At 52.4% G+C, this 15253-nt stretch overlaps 1 protein-coding gene across 1 annotated transcript in view; it reads left to right on the plus strand.

Moving 5' to 3' along the window:
- The first annotated feature begins 641 nt into the window (after window positions 1-641).
- LOC133355558 (NADH dehydrogenase [ubiquinone] 1 beta subcomplex subunit 11, mitochondrial-like) overlaps window positions 642-15253 on the plus strand; it is a 40793-nt gene continuing 26181 nt past the window's right edge. Inside the window, exons 1-2 of the mRNA XM_061572898.1 lie at window positions 642-683; window positions 2390-2514. Coding sequence (XP_061428882.1) covers window positions 642-683; window positions 2390-2514 — 167 coding nt within the window. The remainder of the gene's footprint in view (window positions 684-2389; window positions 2515-15253) is intronic.

The raw sequence follows: 15253 nt of genomic DNA on the forward strand, positions 1-15253 counted from the left end.
CTCGCGATGCGGTGACCGTCTTTGTTCGACGGCTAGCCAGAAGCCGCTGCGAGGATGACCAGAGTTCCCGTGATTGTTGACGTTCCTTTACGAGATCAGCAAGGTACCGTGGTTCATTCGTGGCAAGCACTTAGTGTGTAATGATACATACACGTGTGTGCGCACAGGCAACACGCGTGCACACGCAAGAATGAAATGTGACGGGCAGCAATAGTCGCACTACCACCGCCGCAAGGGACGTGGTTGTGACGTCAGCCTACTATCAGAATCGGCGTCTTGTTCCAATATGGCACAGAGATGCATTGTGATAGTAGTAATATCTATCTGCCTCTGCAGATAGCACGTGTGTTCCTTGATCCGTGCCTGTGACCGACTGTGACGAGCATTTCTTGTGCAGCAAGGGCTCTAGAATATTTGAGGCCCTTTCTTTTTAAAATAAATAGTGTGCTATTGTGTAATGCCATTAGGTTTTTCGCCGTGACCTTATTTCATTCACGATTGTTATCGTCCTTATTTGCCCAGGAAAAGCATAATTGAGTCTCGTGGCTTTTTCAGGAGGGGCCTGCCAAGTTGTCAGGAGGTAGGGGGGCGGAGGGCGGGGGGCGATGATTTCTGACAGTATTTGATGAAACCTGCCAAACATGCGGTGTCTCATCACCAGTGTCAGAGCTTGCCAGGTTAAGGTAAGAGCAGTTTCGGCACTGAATGTCGAAACGGGTCCAGAGCCTTTCATTGCACAATGCTCATCAGCACATTTTTTTTGTTACATTATATATTTTCTGTTTTATTCAAATATCTCAACCCCAATAATTGCAAAGGGTACGGGCCATCTCCGGTGCGTTCATTCACACATCCATGCTCTTCACCTGGCCTGTTTAAATATCAGTGGGGTTATCTATAAATAGATTGGCCTGTATTATCTGGAGGCTAGCATCCGTCTTCTTACGTCCGAGGTCGATGTAAGGGCAGCAACTGCAATTTTACCTCTTGGTGGATGAGCCAAGTAATTGCGTCAGTCGCGGCAGAGTGTCACTGTGAATGATGCCTTCCTCGTATTTGCGAATCGGGCTTCAAGTCTACGTTACACGTTCCGTGGCTCTATACTGGGTGGTGACCACAGACTCCGCACACTGCCAGAGAGTTTAAATTTTCCATTTGTGCATCGTCATCATCATCAACAAAGTATAGCCGCATCTGCTGCCGTGGGGTTAGCACAGTGGGTGCGTTTCATGGTTGCTGCCCGCAATCTTCGCTGGAGATTGAAGCCCAGCGTTTTCTGTGTCCAGTGATGAGGTTGGGGATGTGGCTTGCCGGCCGCGTCCGCATCAATGTTTAATCGCACGATGTGCGCTCACCGGTGATTTGTCTCCAGAAGGCCACGCCGGGTTTTCCCAGAGGGATCGGCTGCGCTATTGCTCACCGTTGACATCAGCCACAGTGTGGAATCAAACTCGGGTTGTCATTTGCGCAGTGCGCGAACTGCTGCCGCCACCAGCTCTGTCTCGATCACGTGTGGTCTCTCTCTCTCTCTGTCTGGGCGGTACTGTCGAACTAGAACTGGCAGCACCATGGCTTCAGCTCCCTCTGATCACGCGTTGTCTCTCTCTCTCTCTGTCTGTCTGGGTCGTGTTGTAGAACTGGGAGCACCATGGCTTCAGCTCCCTCTGATCACGCGTTGTCTCTCTCTCTCTCTGTCTGGGCCGTGTTGTAGAACTGGGAGCACCATGGCTTCAGCTCCCTCTGATCACGCGTTGTCTCTCTCTCTCTCTGTCTGGGCCGTGTTGTAGAACTGGGAGCACCATGGCTTCAGCTCCCTCTGATCACGCGTTGTCTCTCTCTCTCTCTGTCTGGGCCGTGTTGTAGAACTGGGAGCACCATGGCTTCAGCTCCCTCTGATCACGCGTTGTCTCTCTCTCTCTGTCTGGGCCGTGTTGTAGAACTGGCAGCACCATGGCTTCAGCTCCCTCTGATCACGTGTTCTCTCTCTCTGTCTGGGTCGTGCTGTAGAACTGGCAGCACCATGGCTTCAGCTCCCTCTGATCACGTGTTCTCTCTCTCTCTCTCTGTCTGGGCCGTGTTGTAGAACTGGCAGCACCATGGCTTCAGCTCCCTCTGATCACGCGTTGTCTCTCTCTCTCTCTGTCTGTCTGGGTCGTGTTGTAGAACTGGGAGCACCATGGCTTCAGCTCCCTCTGATCACGCGTTGTCTCTCTCTCTCTCTGTCTGGGCCGTGTTGTAGAACTGGGAGCACCATGGCTTCAGCTCCCTCTGATCACGCGTTGTCTCTCTCTCTCTGTCTGGGCCGTGTTGTAGAACTGGGAGCACCATGGCTTCAGCTCCCTCTGATCACGCGTTGTCTCTCTCTCTCTCTGTCTGGGCCGTGTTGTAGAACTGGGAGCACCATGGCTTCAGCGACGACTCCGTGGCCGACGTGTGGAACATGAGGCTCGCCTTCTTCTCCGGACTCTCCGTCGCCATCGTGCTGGGCGCCATCTTCGTCCACTACCTCCCCGAGTGAGTTCCCCGCGTCACGGTGGCTGGGAGATGTTAACTACCTCGCCTGGGATACAGGAGGTCGTGAGTTCGATCCCGACCCTGATGCCTGCTGCATACAGGCAGTCCCCGCGTTACGATGGAGATGCGTTACGACGACCCCATCGTAAGTCGAAAATATTGTAAGTCGAGAATGGCCTAGCCTACCCAGGAGTCTTAAAGAATGGTGATGATTTTGCAAAACAGAGCAATTTACAGTACCGTACTGTATAAACTATATACTGTATGTATGTATTAATTACAATACATGCTTTTTTCACTAAAATTGGGCTTTGAAACACAAAAAACACAGAAAAAAATACACGCGCTAACACCGTGACAACTGTACTCTGTCGACCGCTGGTGAGAGTGAGAGGCATCACCACACAAGGCGGGAGATGCATACAGAACATCCCGGCAGCGTCCCAACGTACAGTATCGTACCTCGTACACTGCTGCGTTTGCCTGCCGCGCGAAATGTAAAATATTTTCCAATTTTGCCATATCGCTATCGCCATCGTCAGATCGAAATATCGTAAGTCGAACCATCGTAAGTCGGGGACGACCTGTATTTGGAGTTTGCGTGTCTTCCTCTCCCAGTGGTCGCGTGGATTTTTCTCCGGGTCCTCCGGTTTTCCCCTCCACATTTATAATCGGCGCGCGTTTAGGATATTTGGCTGCTATAAATTTCCACGTGATAAGCCACTTGGTTGAGCTATCATTTGTGTCCAGGTCGCTTCTGGTGGGGCCTTACCTGGTAAAATAAAACAAAGTTTTAAAGTTTGAGCTTAGTAATGCGTGTCCCTCGCCACCGCCATCATCACCGTCGTTTACTCCGGTTCAGAGCCATCATTCACGTCGTAAACAACAACGCCAGTGAGCAGACTCTGTCCCCCCTGAAACGTATCCTTCTCTGCACCCGAAAGTTTTCTTCTGCGTTTTAGATTTTTTTGCGGCCATAATGGGAGGGGTGTCCTTGCCTGTAATGCCTGGCTCTGCCGATGAGACGCTGCGTATCCGAACCCGTGCAGAGATTTGCCTGTCTGGGTTGTGTAAGAAGTACTTTTATTAAAGTAAAAAATGTATGTGGACGGATGTGTGTAGGAGGACGTATCATTATTATTATAAGTCAGATTTTTTTGTGTTATTGCAATTTGTTCAGCAAAACTTGTCACACGACAAAGGAATGGGCCTCATGTCCCCGCCCAAAAGCGAGTGGCCAGGGCACATCGCGAGAAGGTGATCAATGGGTGAGACTGGTGATGGAATGGCAGTCAAAGGAGGAAGAAAACGGTTACAACCCCAAGTGCACCTATTGTTCTCTTTTAGCCCCGCCCACCCCTCCCCCCAACACGTTCCATTCATTGGCTACCACATTCAGATAAGCTCCTCCCCCCCCTCCCCCTTAACTTGTATTTAAGAGCTTGTCTCTTGAATCTCTGCCTCACTTGATACAGTAAATCTAGCTGTGACGGTCCCACCTGATGACGGAGACTTGTGTTGCCTCCGAAACGTCGTAATTTATGATTTTATTTCCATTATTTTTACTTATTATTATTTATTTTTACCTACGTGACTTTACCAAAAAAACCTAAGAGGAGGAAGAAATCGCGCCCGAGCGCACGACCACTCGCCGAGGTGGAGCGGCGGAATGTGTTCGCGTGTCGGAGTGCGGCATCACAGGACCGTGGAGGGATGCTGACAGGATGGAAAAGGCCTTCCTTCATTCAGCAGTGGATAGATCATAGCTGATGCTGCTGCTGCCAATAATAACCATGATGCCGGTGATTAGTGGCAAAAATGATCAGTGTGGGCCTTGAATGGGTGAATGAGGCGATAGCGGCGATTAAATGGAAACGTTTCGCTGTCACGCTTTAGTTTTTGACCCACGCGCACTCACGGGAAAGGCGAGTGGATCTGTCTAATAGAGTCGTGGCGAGAGTCGTGGTGAGAGTCGTGGCGAGAGGCTGGTGCCCTCGCCGGCGTGAGAGATTCTCTGCCCCTTGACGGGCGCCAGGGTAGCGGCGCAGCGAAACTAAAAATAAAAACCCGCGCGCATTGTGGCTGCCGTTGGGCGCACCTCCGATTCGCATGGTTGGCTGCGTACGGGTGCGGGAGGACTTGGACGTGCGTACGTACGCGCATGCATGTGCGGCCAAACGTTCGTCACGCTGAAAAGTGACGTACAGATTACTCCGTTGGGCTTCCACCTTGGCAACATTGCCATCTGTTACGAAAACTTTTCAGAATCCTCCTGGAAAATAGCCTTGAGACTCGGCAAGGCATTCCTGGGTAAACAAGCGTTGTAGTAAGAATAAAAATATCAATAAGTTGGCAAAACATTGCTATGAAATTCCAGAATATCTCCCGAAACCGTGCCCAGTTTGCAAGCACACCAGGTCAAATGTGAAAGGTCTGTTGAGGTCAAACGCTGACTTAAAATACGCCCGTGTAGAATTCACGCGACGCGTATCGTGGTCTCCTCCATGGCTCGCTACGTATCCCAAATGAACCTGCGGTGTTGCTGCCACTCCAAATTGCTTCCCCGCAAAGCAGGGTTGCCTTGACCTCTGCACCAATTGGCTCAAAAGGGAAGCCGTTATTACACTGGCATCAGTTTTTGTCTATCACATCAGGTTTTTGAGATATAAAATATTGCATTTTCAATAAAAACTGCAGAAGAAAAATATTAAATAAATGCGGATATCTACATAAAATGATATTATAAACACACTGTCCTAAAAACACAGCACCATATTTTAACACTAAAGCAGTCACCGACTCGCAACAACTTGCAATCATAAGTGACAGTTAATTTCGGGTAAAATCAATGAAAATGGGGTATGCCGATAGCATAAAAATGAGATGTGATAGAGCAAATCTGAGATCAGATTTGGATTCGGCACCCTGAAATTAGTCTAGAACAGCTGCAAAGTCCAGGCCAGAAAAAAATGTTTTTTTTTGTTGACCAGTGTAATTGACGGTCGTCGTCACCGTCCCTTGGTTCCTGTAAACGCTGGACATCTGCGGAAAAGAGCTTCACAGCTCATTGGATTCCTCCAGTTTCAGTAAATATTCTGATTCTGAATGCGCCGGCCCGTGCGTTGCGAGAGGTTTCGGGGCCTCCGTGTTTATTTGTTTGTTTGGCTGCTCGTTCTTTTGGCCATCGCACGGGACCACGGGCGCGTCCTGTGTCCCCAGCGTGGCTCATGGCCACCGCCAGCCGGCTCGTGAAACACGACGAGGATTCGGGTTCAAGCAAAGTTACTAATACGTGCAGATGCACACACTCGCACACACTCGCACACACTCGCACACACTCGCACACACTCGCACACACTCGCACACACACGCGTGCTTGTATATCAAAATGCGCCGTGTATAGGATATACACAGCATAGGCAATCTACATGCAATGCATACAATATACACGGCATAAGCAAGCTGCATGCAATGCATTGGATATACACAGCATAGGTAAGCTGCATGCAATGCATTGGATATACATAGCATAAGTAAGCTCCATGCAATGCATACAATATTTCTAGCATAGGAAAGCTGCATGCAATGCATACGCTATACACAGCATAGGAAATCTGCATGCAATGCATTGGATATACACAGCATAAGTAAGCTCCATGCAATGCATACAATATTTATAGCATAGGAAAGCTGCATGCAATGCATACGCTATACACAGCATAGGCAAGATGCATGCAATGCATACGATATACACAGCATAAGTAAGCTGCATGCAATGCATACGATATACACAGCATCGGCAAACCATACTCCGTATGTATGTCACGATGTCAAGATGAGCGCGGTATGGTTAAGCTGTTAGTCACAGTGTGGGATGGTGATCATCTTTGTTGCTATGCCTGAGCCCACTCGACCGCTGTTGATTTCCGACAAAGCGGTACGAATTTTATTGCCTCTTGAGATGATGGGCCGAGTCAAACCCCGACTGGGATCCGTGTGCTTTCAACTGTGGCGGCACATGGCGGCTGGTATTTCATCACTCGACGCTCTTGGAGAGAAGCAGCTCTCATTTCTCCACACGACAGACATTTAAGCGGACACTTTCACAGTGTCAAGAGACTCAACGTCTCCACGCTATCGAGTGTGCAGGCGGTGCAACTGCACCCAGGGGCTGGAGGGGCCCAGGCGCCGGGCTGCGAATGGCAGGGGAAGGCAGACCGTGAGTTCTTCCAAATATCCTAACATAGGACCGCAGAGCTTGGACGATCGTTAACGCCGGTTCTGACTCCCTTCCTGCTCGTCTGCGGTTCCCCCACCCCCCTCGAGCCTGCCGTGCGAAAACCGCGCGCGACACAAATGCCCGCTGCCCGATTTTTTTGCGATGCAATTGGAACGAATGGACGGCGTGTAAGTAAAACAAAAAACAGCAATTTTATTTGAACTCGTGACAGACCTGTTCTTCACCTGAGGACGGCTGCTTGCGTTGTGGCCGAAACGTCGTGAGAATTATTTTATTATGTTTTTTTATTATTTTATTATTTCCCTTCTACGTGACTTTACCGAAAGAACCGGTAATGTCGAGCCGCCGCACGCGGGCAAGCGCTCGTCCCCGCCGACTTTGACTCGCAAGCTCCACCCTGGCACCACGACGGGGTCCACAACGGCTTTGTTTATTGCCGGTAAAAATTTGGCACAACGCGTGTTCAGCTCTCGCTCAACGGGGGGCTCGTGGTTGCCACGAGAACAACGCGGCACTTGAAGACGTCTGCTAATGCACATGCGCTCGCACGCACACACACGCACACACGCGTGCAGCTTTGTCCTTGGGAAGGACCGTGAGTGCGCGTGATGCACGCGGCCCTCCCCGCTCGCGCGCCTCCGTCGAGTGGCCGCTAATAGACAGCCCCCGCGCAGCCGAGGGGGCGACGCCGTGCCACTTGAGAGCCGCCACGCGATGGGTCGGCGTTTGGAGGCCGTCGATGGCGGTCGCCAGGGCGGGTGGGCGGGGGGGGGGCGGCGGCCGCGGGCGTTCTGGCAGCTCGACAAAAGCGATCCCCTATGTCACCGTCGTCACCGTCGTCGTCAACGTAGAGCCGATGAATAGCGGAGTTTGTTTGTTAATGGGCCGGGCGGTGCCGTGGGTTTGGGCGAGCGGAAAAAAAATCGCACGTGCCAATACCCAGTCGGGGCGGTCAGCTTGGCCCATGGTCCTAGCTGGCCTTGGCATCGTTACGTGTACGTGCGCGGCCCTTTCGTCGATCCACCGCTGACTGGATGACGACCTCCCCACGTGGTGCGGAGACATGGGAGGAAACTTGACCAGACTTCACCTCGCCGGTGCGGGTCGGTGATTGCCGGGGAGCGTAGGCGTACGGTACAACGGTGTGGATTTAGCCCCACAGCATGGTACCCGCAGCAGCCTACACCACCTGTTTTATTTCTCCCATTCACCCCCCATCCAAGCACTATCAAGGCACAATCTCTACTCCGCTGCTGAGATCTGATGAGATCGCAGGGCTCGCCCTGGTGCTCAGTGCTGCCCCTTGCTCATTGAGGCAGGGAAACACATTTGATCTTTCTCGTAATCAGAAAGAGAGGAGACTCGCCAACGGCTTTCGTGGGTAAAACATACGGGGCACGCGTTCATCTCGACGTGTTCAACAAACGGGTCCGGATCCTGTCGAACGTTTGTTATTGCGCGCTCCTTATGAGTCTGTTCCACTGCGATTGTGCTTGGATCACACATTGAAGCTGGGTCTCTGAAACAACACGATTTGAATTTCGATTTAAAGCTTTCGTGACTGCAGGGAAACATCTTCTTGGTTCTACGTGACTTTACCGAAAGAACCAACACGATTTGAGTCTGTTGCAGAACTGGTTCGGACTCGGCGATGGGGATCCCGACCGTGAGCTGGCAGCATGTTCCAGCGTCCGTGGGCCGGAGACCCCGAAACCTCGCCGAGCCGCCGTGTCGCGCGCGAGTTTCACATGCGCCGGGGTGCAGCGGCAGGTCACCGCGAGAGTCGATTTGGGTCCGTTGAAGCCGGCACGCCACTGATCGGCGAGGTAGGACGGACCAGGTTGATGGAGGCTTTTGAAGAGGAGTAGGCATTAGATTCGCGCGGTGCGAGCTTTTACCAGATGACACGCGCGGACGACTATCGTTTTCCGATTGTGGGCCCCGTGATCCCATTTTGCTGCCGAATCGTTGCCCCCCCCCCCCAACCTTCCCTTTCAAACAGAATCTGTCTTTGTGTTCGTCACCGGAGGGAGTTGGAGGCAGTTTCAGGGGCACGACGCACGGTCTGCTCCGTGTGGGACGAGCAACGCTTACTTCCTACGATGATCATTGCCGAGAGCTCCTCTGTAGGTTTATTTGCAGCCTCCTACAACGTGTATTCCCCCCCACCCACCCGCACTCATCACCATTGGCGGTCCGAGCCAGCGGTCAAAACTCTCGCGTCCCCGAGACGAGGGCCAATTAATTCGTCGGACAGCAACTGTCCACCACTCCTCGCTGGGATTGCTGCGCTCATTCCATTGAACCCCGGGCCGCGGGGGAGGGTGGGTGTTGAGTCAACCCCCCCCCCCCCCCCAACTGAGATCTGAACCTTTCGGGCTAACAAATTAGCAGCGGTGATGCTTTAACCAGCTGCAGTCTGCACGCACGATTCTAAATGTGGAGGGAAAAACCAGAGGACCCAGAGAAAAATCCACATGACCACGAGAAGAGAGACACAAATTTCAAATATTACAAGCATCAGGGTCGGGATTGAACCCACGACCTCCTGTATACCAGGCGAGGTAGTCAACATCTCCTAGCCACCGTGATGATGATGAGAGAGAGAGACACAAAAACTCCAAATATTACAAGCATCAGGGTCGGGATCGAACCCACGACCTCCTGCATGCCAGGCGAGGTAGTTAACATTTCGACACCGTAGCTAACAATTGACAGCACTGCTGTCAGATCCAGCAGTGCATTGACTGAGGGCCGCGTTTAAAGGTTGGTTTCTCACTCGCATTTGACGTTTGGTTTGTCACTTAACGTGGCTCCAAACCTCTCGTTGGACAGCCCTGCTGGTGCATCTGCACGTGAAGAGCCGGCTTCTGTTAGGTGCTGAATCGGTGCTGGAGAGAGAGTTTCGCCCTGGACATACGGCAACAACAGCAGCAGCCACCATTTGCCACAAAGTGGCGATGACGTTACCGCAGCGCTTGTGCCAGGCTAGGTGCACTTTTTTGAGGCCACGTGAAGTGTCGAACACTCGTTGACGGGAGGTCACGGGACAGACTCGGGTGCCATGAGTGGACTGACTGGCAGATGCACCGCCTATGCACCCTTCTGTGCCAACTTGCTGCGTTTTAGCGGCCTGGCGCTCCACACGTGGTTGTGAGCATCACTCCTCTGCCCTCCATTGTTGTTGCAGGGCGACTGCCTCCAACTGCCCAGTAGCATCCTATGCACACAAAGGCATAGCCTAAACAGACTGATGGGGCAAGTGCTGTTAGCGAGCACCTATGAAGGCCGACACGACACACGAGGGGGTGGTTGGCCAGCACCACGCCCGCCCGCCTTTGTCTCCCCAGTGGTGATGTTTACACACAGCACCAGGTACTCATTTAAGGCTGAGTCGACCTAGTGGAGACCCAGGACCAGTTCGGATAATCGTCACCGGCGTTGGCCGTGAGCGCACGCGCGTACCTGACCCCGCACAGACCGGACCAAGCGGCCAGCGGGGGCGGGCCATCGTGAGCCCCGGGGGGCGAGCGCGTGGCTACGTGGCGGGACCATTGAGCCGTGTGTGCGTGTGTGCGTGCGTGCCTGTGTGTGCGTGCGTGTGTGCGTGTATGCGTGTATGCGTGTACTTGTATGTGTGCGTGTGTGCGTGTGTGTGTGTGCGTGTGTGTGCGTGCGTGCGTGCGTGCCTGTGTGCGTGTGTGCGTGTATGCGTGTGTGTGCGTGCGTGCGTGTGTGCGTGCGTGTGTGCGTGCGTGTGTGTGCGTGTATGCGTGTGTGTGCGTGTGTGTGCGTGTGTGCGTGTGTGTGGTCGCGTCTGCTGCGGAAGGCCGCCGGTTTGACACGCCACGTTTCGGCGCCAGCCGCTTGAAACGAACCCGGCTGGGGGGACCGTCTCCCGCGCCATGGCGGACGCGCCGGCGCGGAAAACGACGGCGGGAAGTGGGGTGGGGTGAGGGGCGTGAGTCGTCGCGTCGATGACGACACTTTTGTCAATTTGATGTTTCTGACGCGAAATCTAAGTAGGTTGCGCTCCTAAGAGCTATTTATTTATTTATTCCACTGTTGCTGAGCGAAAAATGTCGAGCGGCCAGCAACAGGCAACACTGGTGAAGGTGTAATCGGAAACGGTTCAAGTTCATTTCAAGTTCATGTATTAGGTAGAGCCCTGTGAGCCATTTCGCTCTTGAATCGGGTGCAACCGCAAAAAACTAAAAACATGAACAAGAAAACATCTTAAAGTGAATATGTGACTAAGTGCAAACAGAAAATCCAAGAAAAGACAGCAAAATATTGCAGATAAAGCACCGTACACCAACGTTGTGTGCAAAAATCCCAGTCGGATGCAAGTCAACAACAACAACCACAACACAACTTAGATTAAGGCCATCAGTCTTACGCTGTACTACAACAAACAAACATGGCCAAACCAAAAACACTTTACGGTGAACGCAATCCTTGGATCGAGCACGGTGATTTGAAGGGATTGGGATGAGATGCGTTGCGAGGGAATTCCAAAGTGAAAGCGGTGCCTGGGAAGACGCACGACTCTTTCTGCTGCTGCTGCTTGTTGTTGTGTGGTTGAGCGTCTGTTGTTGTGACCTACTGCCACAGTATGGGGCACAGCCGGTGCATCTGCCAGTCATCTCAAGTCGGTCAACCCACGGCACCTGGGTCTGTCCCGTGACCTGCCAGAGGTCGCAAACGGGTTTTGATTCCTTACCCGCACCCGTACCCGGCCGCACCAGGGTCGCAAATGGGTACCCGTACCCGGCCGGGTACAGGTACCCGTTCCCTACCCGTACCCTACCCGAAATGAGTGACAAACAGTTACTCACCAGTGACTCACGGCCTACCTGTACCCGTACCCGGCCGCACCAGGGTCGCAAACGGCTACCCGTACCCGGCCGGGTACGGGTAGCCGGGTATCGGGTAGGGTACGGGTATCGGGTACCCGGTTGCGACCTCTGCTTCCTGCCAGCGAACCCTCCGACACTTCACGTGGCCTCAAAGTGCACCTGGCCTGGCACTGGGCACCATGGTGACGTCGCCACCCATTGTTGACGAATGCCGGCTGTTGTTGTTGTTGTTGCTGCGACCTGCAGTGTGCTTGTGAGTTGAGTGTGTTTTTGAGGTCCGCGGTGTAGCAGTTGAACACCGTGATGGATGAGACAGAACGGTGGGCCCGGCCGACCGAGTCCTCAACCATCAAGCGAGATTGACAACGGACTTTAAGCTCTGCGGGGAAAACTGCAGTCCCGGCCTCGTGTGAGAGGGAAACCAATTGGTCAAGAACCCATTTGTTTCTACCCGCCGTCGCCCGGGGCGACCTCGCAGCGCCGCCGCGATCTTTGCCTGATCCATCAACCCCCCGGAAGCAGTGGAGCGCGAGATCCATCGTCGTGACGGGGCAGTGCTGGTCACACCAGGGTTACGTTTGACAAATATACGTCGGAGCCCAAGGTGAGGACCTCGACGAGTCCGTGCGTGAACGTTAGCGCCGGGAAGACAAAGGTGGCTGGGCACGGCGTGGACCCCATCGACCCCGAGCGTGCCTTTACAATGTATGTAAAAGCATTTCACCAGGATGAGAGCCCTTTGAAACGGGGCATTCGGTTTGCAGTGGGCGCACGGCGCGTCGAGTGACGCAGACGTCGCAAACGACCTAACGAGCCGCGTATACAAACGTTTTAAACCATGCAACTTGCTGCAGCATGTTGGCCTTAATAGGCGCAAGCTAACAGCGATTTCCCCAACTGCTCGGCAGGGCCAAGCAAGGGGCAACTCGTCTTCATTTGCGCGTGCGTGTAATTGGAACAACTCGGCAGACCTTGTTGTTGTTGTTGTTGTTATTGTTCCCCCCCCCTCGCAGAAACGATGAGGGCCTTGCTCGGCGTAGCCTTGAGAGATGGTTTTGCTTCAGAATGGGGGGCACCGTTGTTGCGTGGTGTCGCTTGTGGCTACCGCTGAGATGCTGGTTTTCGAATCCGGGGCCGCTGAATTAACCGCCCCCCCCCCCCCCCCCCGAGGCTCTCAGGTGCAGCGAGTTGATGGGCGCCAATGACCGCACAAACAAAAACAAAATCGGGTTTTTATTTTGGCGAAAACGTGGCAGCTGTGAGAGTGGCACGTTTCGAAGGCGACCGCCGTGTGACGTGACCGTGACCGCTGGCGTGCGGGGGGGGGGCGCGTGGTGAAGTTCGAGCCGGACTTTGTGAACGCCGAAGGGCAATTTCTTTGGGGAATGTGGGGATTTCCAACAAAGATCGTAAACGCGAATCGTAATTCCCATCGATTTGGTCAACAGGTTGAATGCACGTTGAACGTTGACGGACGGAACTTGATGAAGAGGGTTCGCTGTTTATTTCATGTTGGTGTTTGTTAGCCACGATCCGCTGACGCGGTGCGATCGTCGGAATATTTTTTTTGCTGAATGTGACCATGGGGCCCAACCTGGTTCGTGACGTAACTAGTCTGACAGATGCCTCGTTTAGACAAAAACATTAAGGCATATCTGCATTTGTCATCAATATGCTGAATTCCTCTGTTGAGATGTAAACTCCTTTGTCAAGGCTCTCTCCTCCCACCCAGCTTAAAATACGCTGCCAAGCTTAGCAGTGTCCATTAGGACGCTGTCTTTCCGACAGCTCTCTTTCTTCACCTGAGGACGGCTGCTTGCATTGTGGCCGAAACGTCGTGAGAATTTAATTTTATTATGTTTTATTTGTATTATTTCCCTTCTACGTGACTTTACCGAAAGAACCAAGAATATAACATTAAAGCACCTTTATTATTTAATGGAGGGGCAGATAATGTGTGAAAGGAGGAGCCGTGTCGTCTGAAGAGTTGTTCACCTACTTATTATATTCTCCACTATGGCACTCATGGGGTGCCACGTCGGCAAGATGTTGACTCCCTCGCCTGGTGTACAGGAGGTCGTGGGTTCGATCCCGACCCTGACGCCTGCTGTATATTTGGAGTTTGCGTGTTTCTCTCTCCCAATAGTGGATTTTTATCCGGGTCCTCCGTTTTTTCCCCTGCACATTTAGAATCAACATCACGCCTTCGGAGTATTTGGCTGCTGTAAATGTCCACGTGATGAGGCCACTTGGTTGTGCCATCATTTGTGTCGGCCAAGTTCGCTTCTGATAAAGAGCTACATAGCTCAGAATGGCCTTTACCCGGTCAAATAAAAATAGTGTTTTTTGTTAGTGTATCGTTTCATGATAATTTCGCAATATCTATTGCATTGTTTCATGGCCGGCATTATTGATGAGACCTATAAAAAAATGGAATCTGGCCTCGGGGTTTTTTGTTTTGTTTCCTTTGTTGAAACAAATGTCAGAGGTGGGGTGGGGAGGGGGTAAACATTGATCCGTAAAACCCATTGGTCGATGGACTTAAATGTTATTTTACTCTGGCGACGAAAACACTCTTGCAAAATGACATTTTTTTTTAGAGAAGCGAATTGCGCCGTCCGCAATTCTCAGATTTCCGCCGGTGAGCTCTGGCACGTCGCGATTGAGCGAGACCGGTCGGGAGCGACGGTCGGAGGGAGCGACTGTCCGCCGCTGCAAATCCTCCCCCCCCCCCCCCCCCCGCGCACGCTATTGGTTCAAACGTTTCGGGAATTTCTCTGCCAACGTTCCACTCGCGGAGAAGCAAGGCTTCAGCGTTTTCACGGATCTTTTTTTTTTCCCACGCCCAAACTTAAAACATTGAACCGCTTAAATAAAGTGAGGGCCGTGTCATCGTTGAGCCGCGGATCGATGGTGTTGACTCCGAGCGGCTGCGTTTCGTTTCCACAAACGATTCTCCGGCGCCATCGATTCGCTAATTTGACCGTGCCGCTGGAGCAAATTGCTGCGAGCTCGTTAAATGTCTCACGTGAGAGCAGACGCCTAAGTTTGTTTATTTGTTTAAAACTAACGGGGCCCGCACGTCCTACTTTGGACGTGGCCGTCGATCTACCCCTCTGGACGAGACGTCCTGCCAGCCAGCCAGCTAGGCAAACTTGTTTCTGATAAAGCGTGAAAATAATGTTTGATACGGGGCTGCCATGACTGCCTGGAAAAAATGAAATATAATTATTTTATTGTTTATGCGGAGAGACAGATATAGGAAGGGAGGCATTGATCAGTATCACCTGAGGTGGATGAGGAGGAGATGGAGCGTCGTGGCCTCCCTGATTGTCCATGCATTCGCAGGCCACAGGACGACTGTAGCTCAACGACTTACAAGGGCAGGGCCAGGTTTCCTCATTGGCCCGTGAGCCGTGGGGGTTGATCGGTATTGCCTGGGGTGGAAAATGCTATGAGTGTCCACCACGGAGCATCCACCTCGGGTAGAGTCCACTATAGTAGGTGTCCACCATGGGTAGAGTCCACCATCGGTAGCGTCCACCACGGGTAGAAACCCAAGTGTACTTTCTGTCTGCCTGTCTGACTGAGAAACGCTGCTTCTGTATTCTCACACTCCTTTCGTGTTTTGCATCGCATC

This window comes from Lethenteron reissneri, chromosome 51, assembly GCF_015708825.2.
Source record: "Lethenteron reissneri isolate LAM-NWPU_2019-01 chromosome 51, ASM1570882v1, whole genome shotgun sequence".
NCBI classification, from domain to species: domain Eukaryota; kingdom Metazoa; phylum Chordata; class Hyperoartia; order Petromyzontiformes; family Petromyzontidae; genus Lethenteron; species Lethenteron reissneri.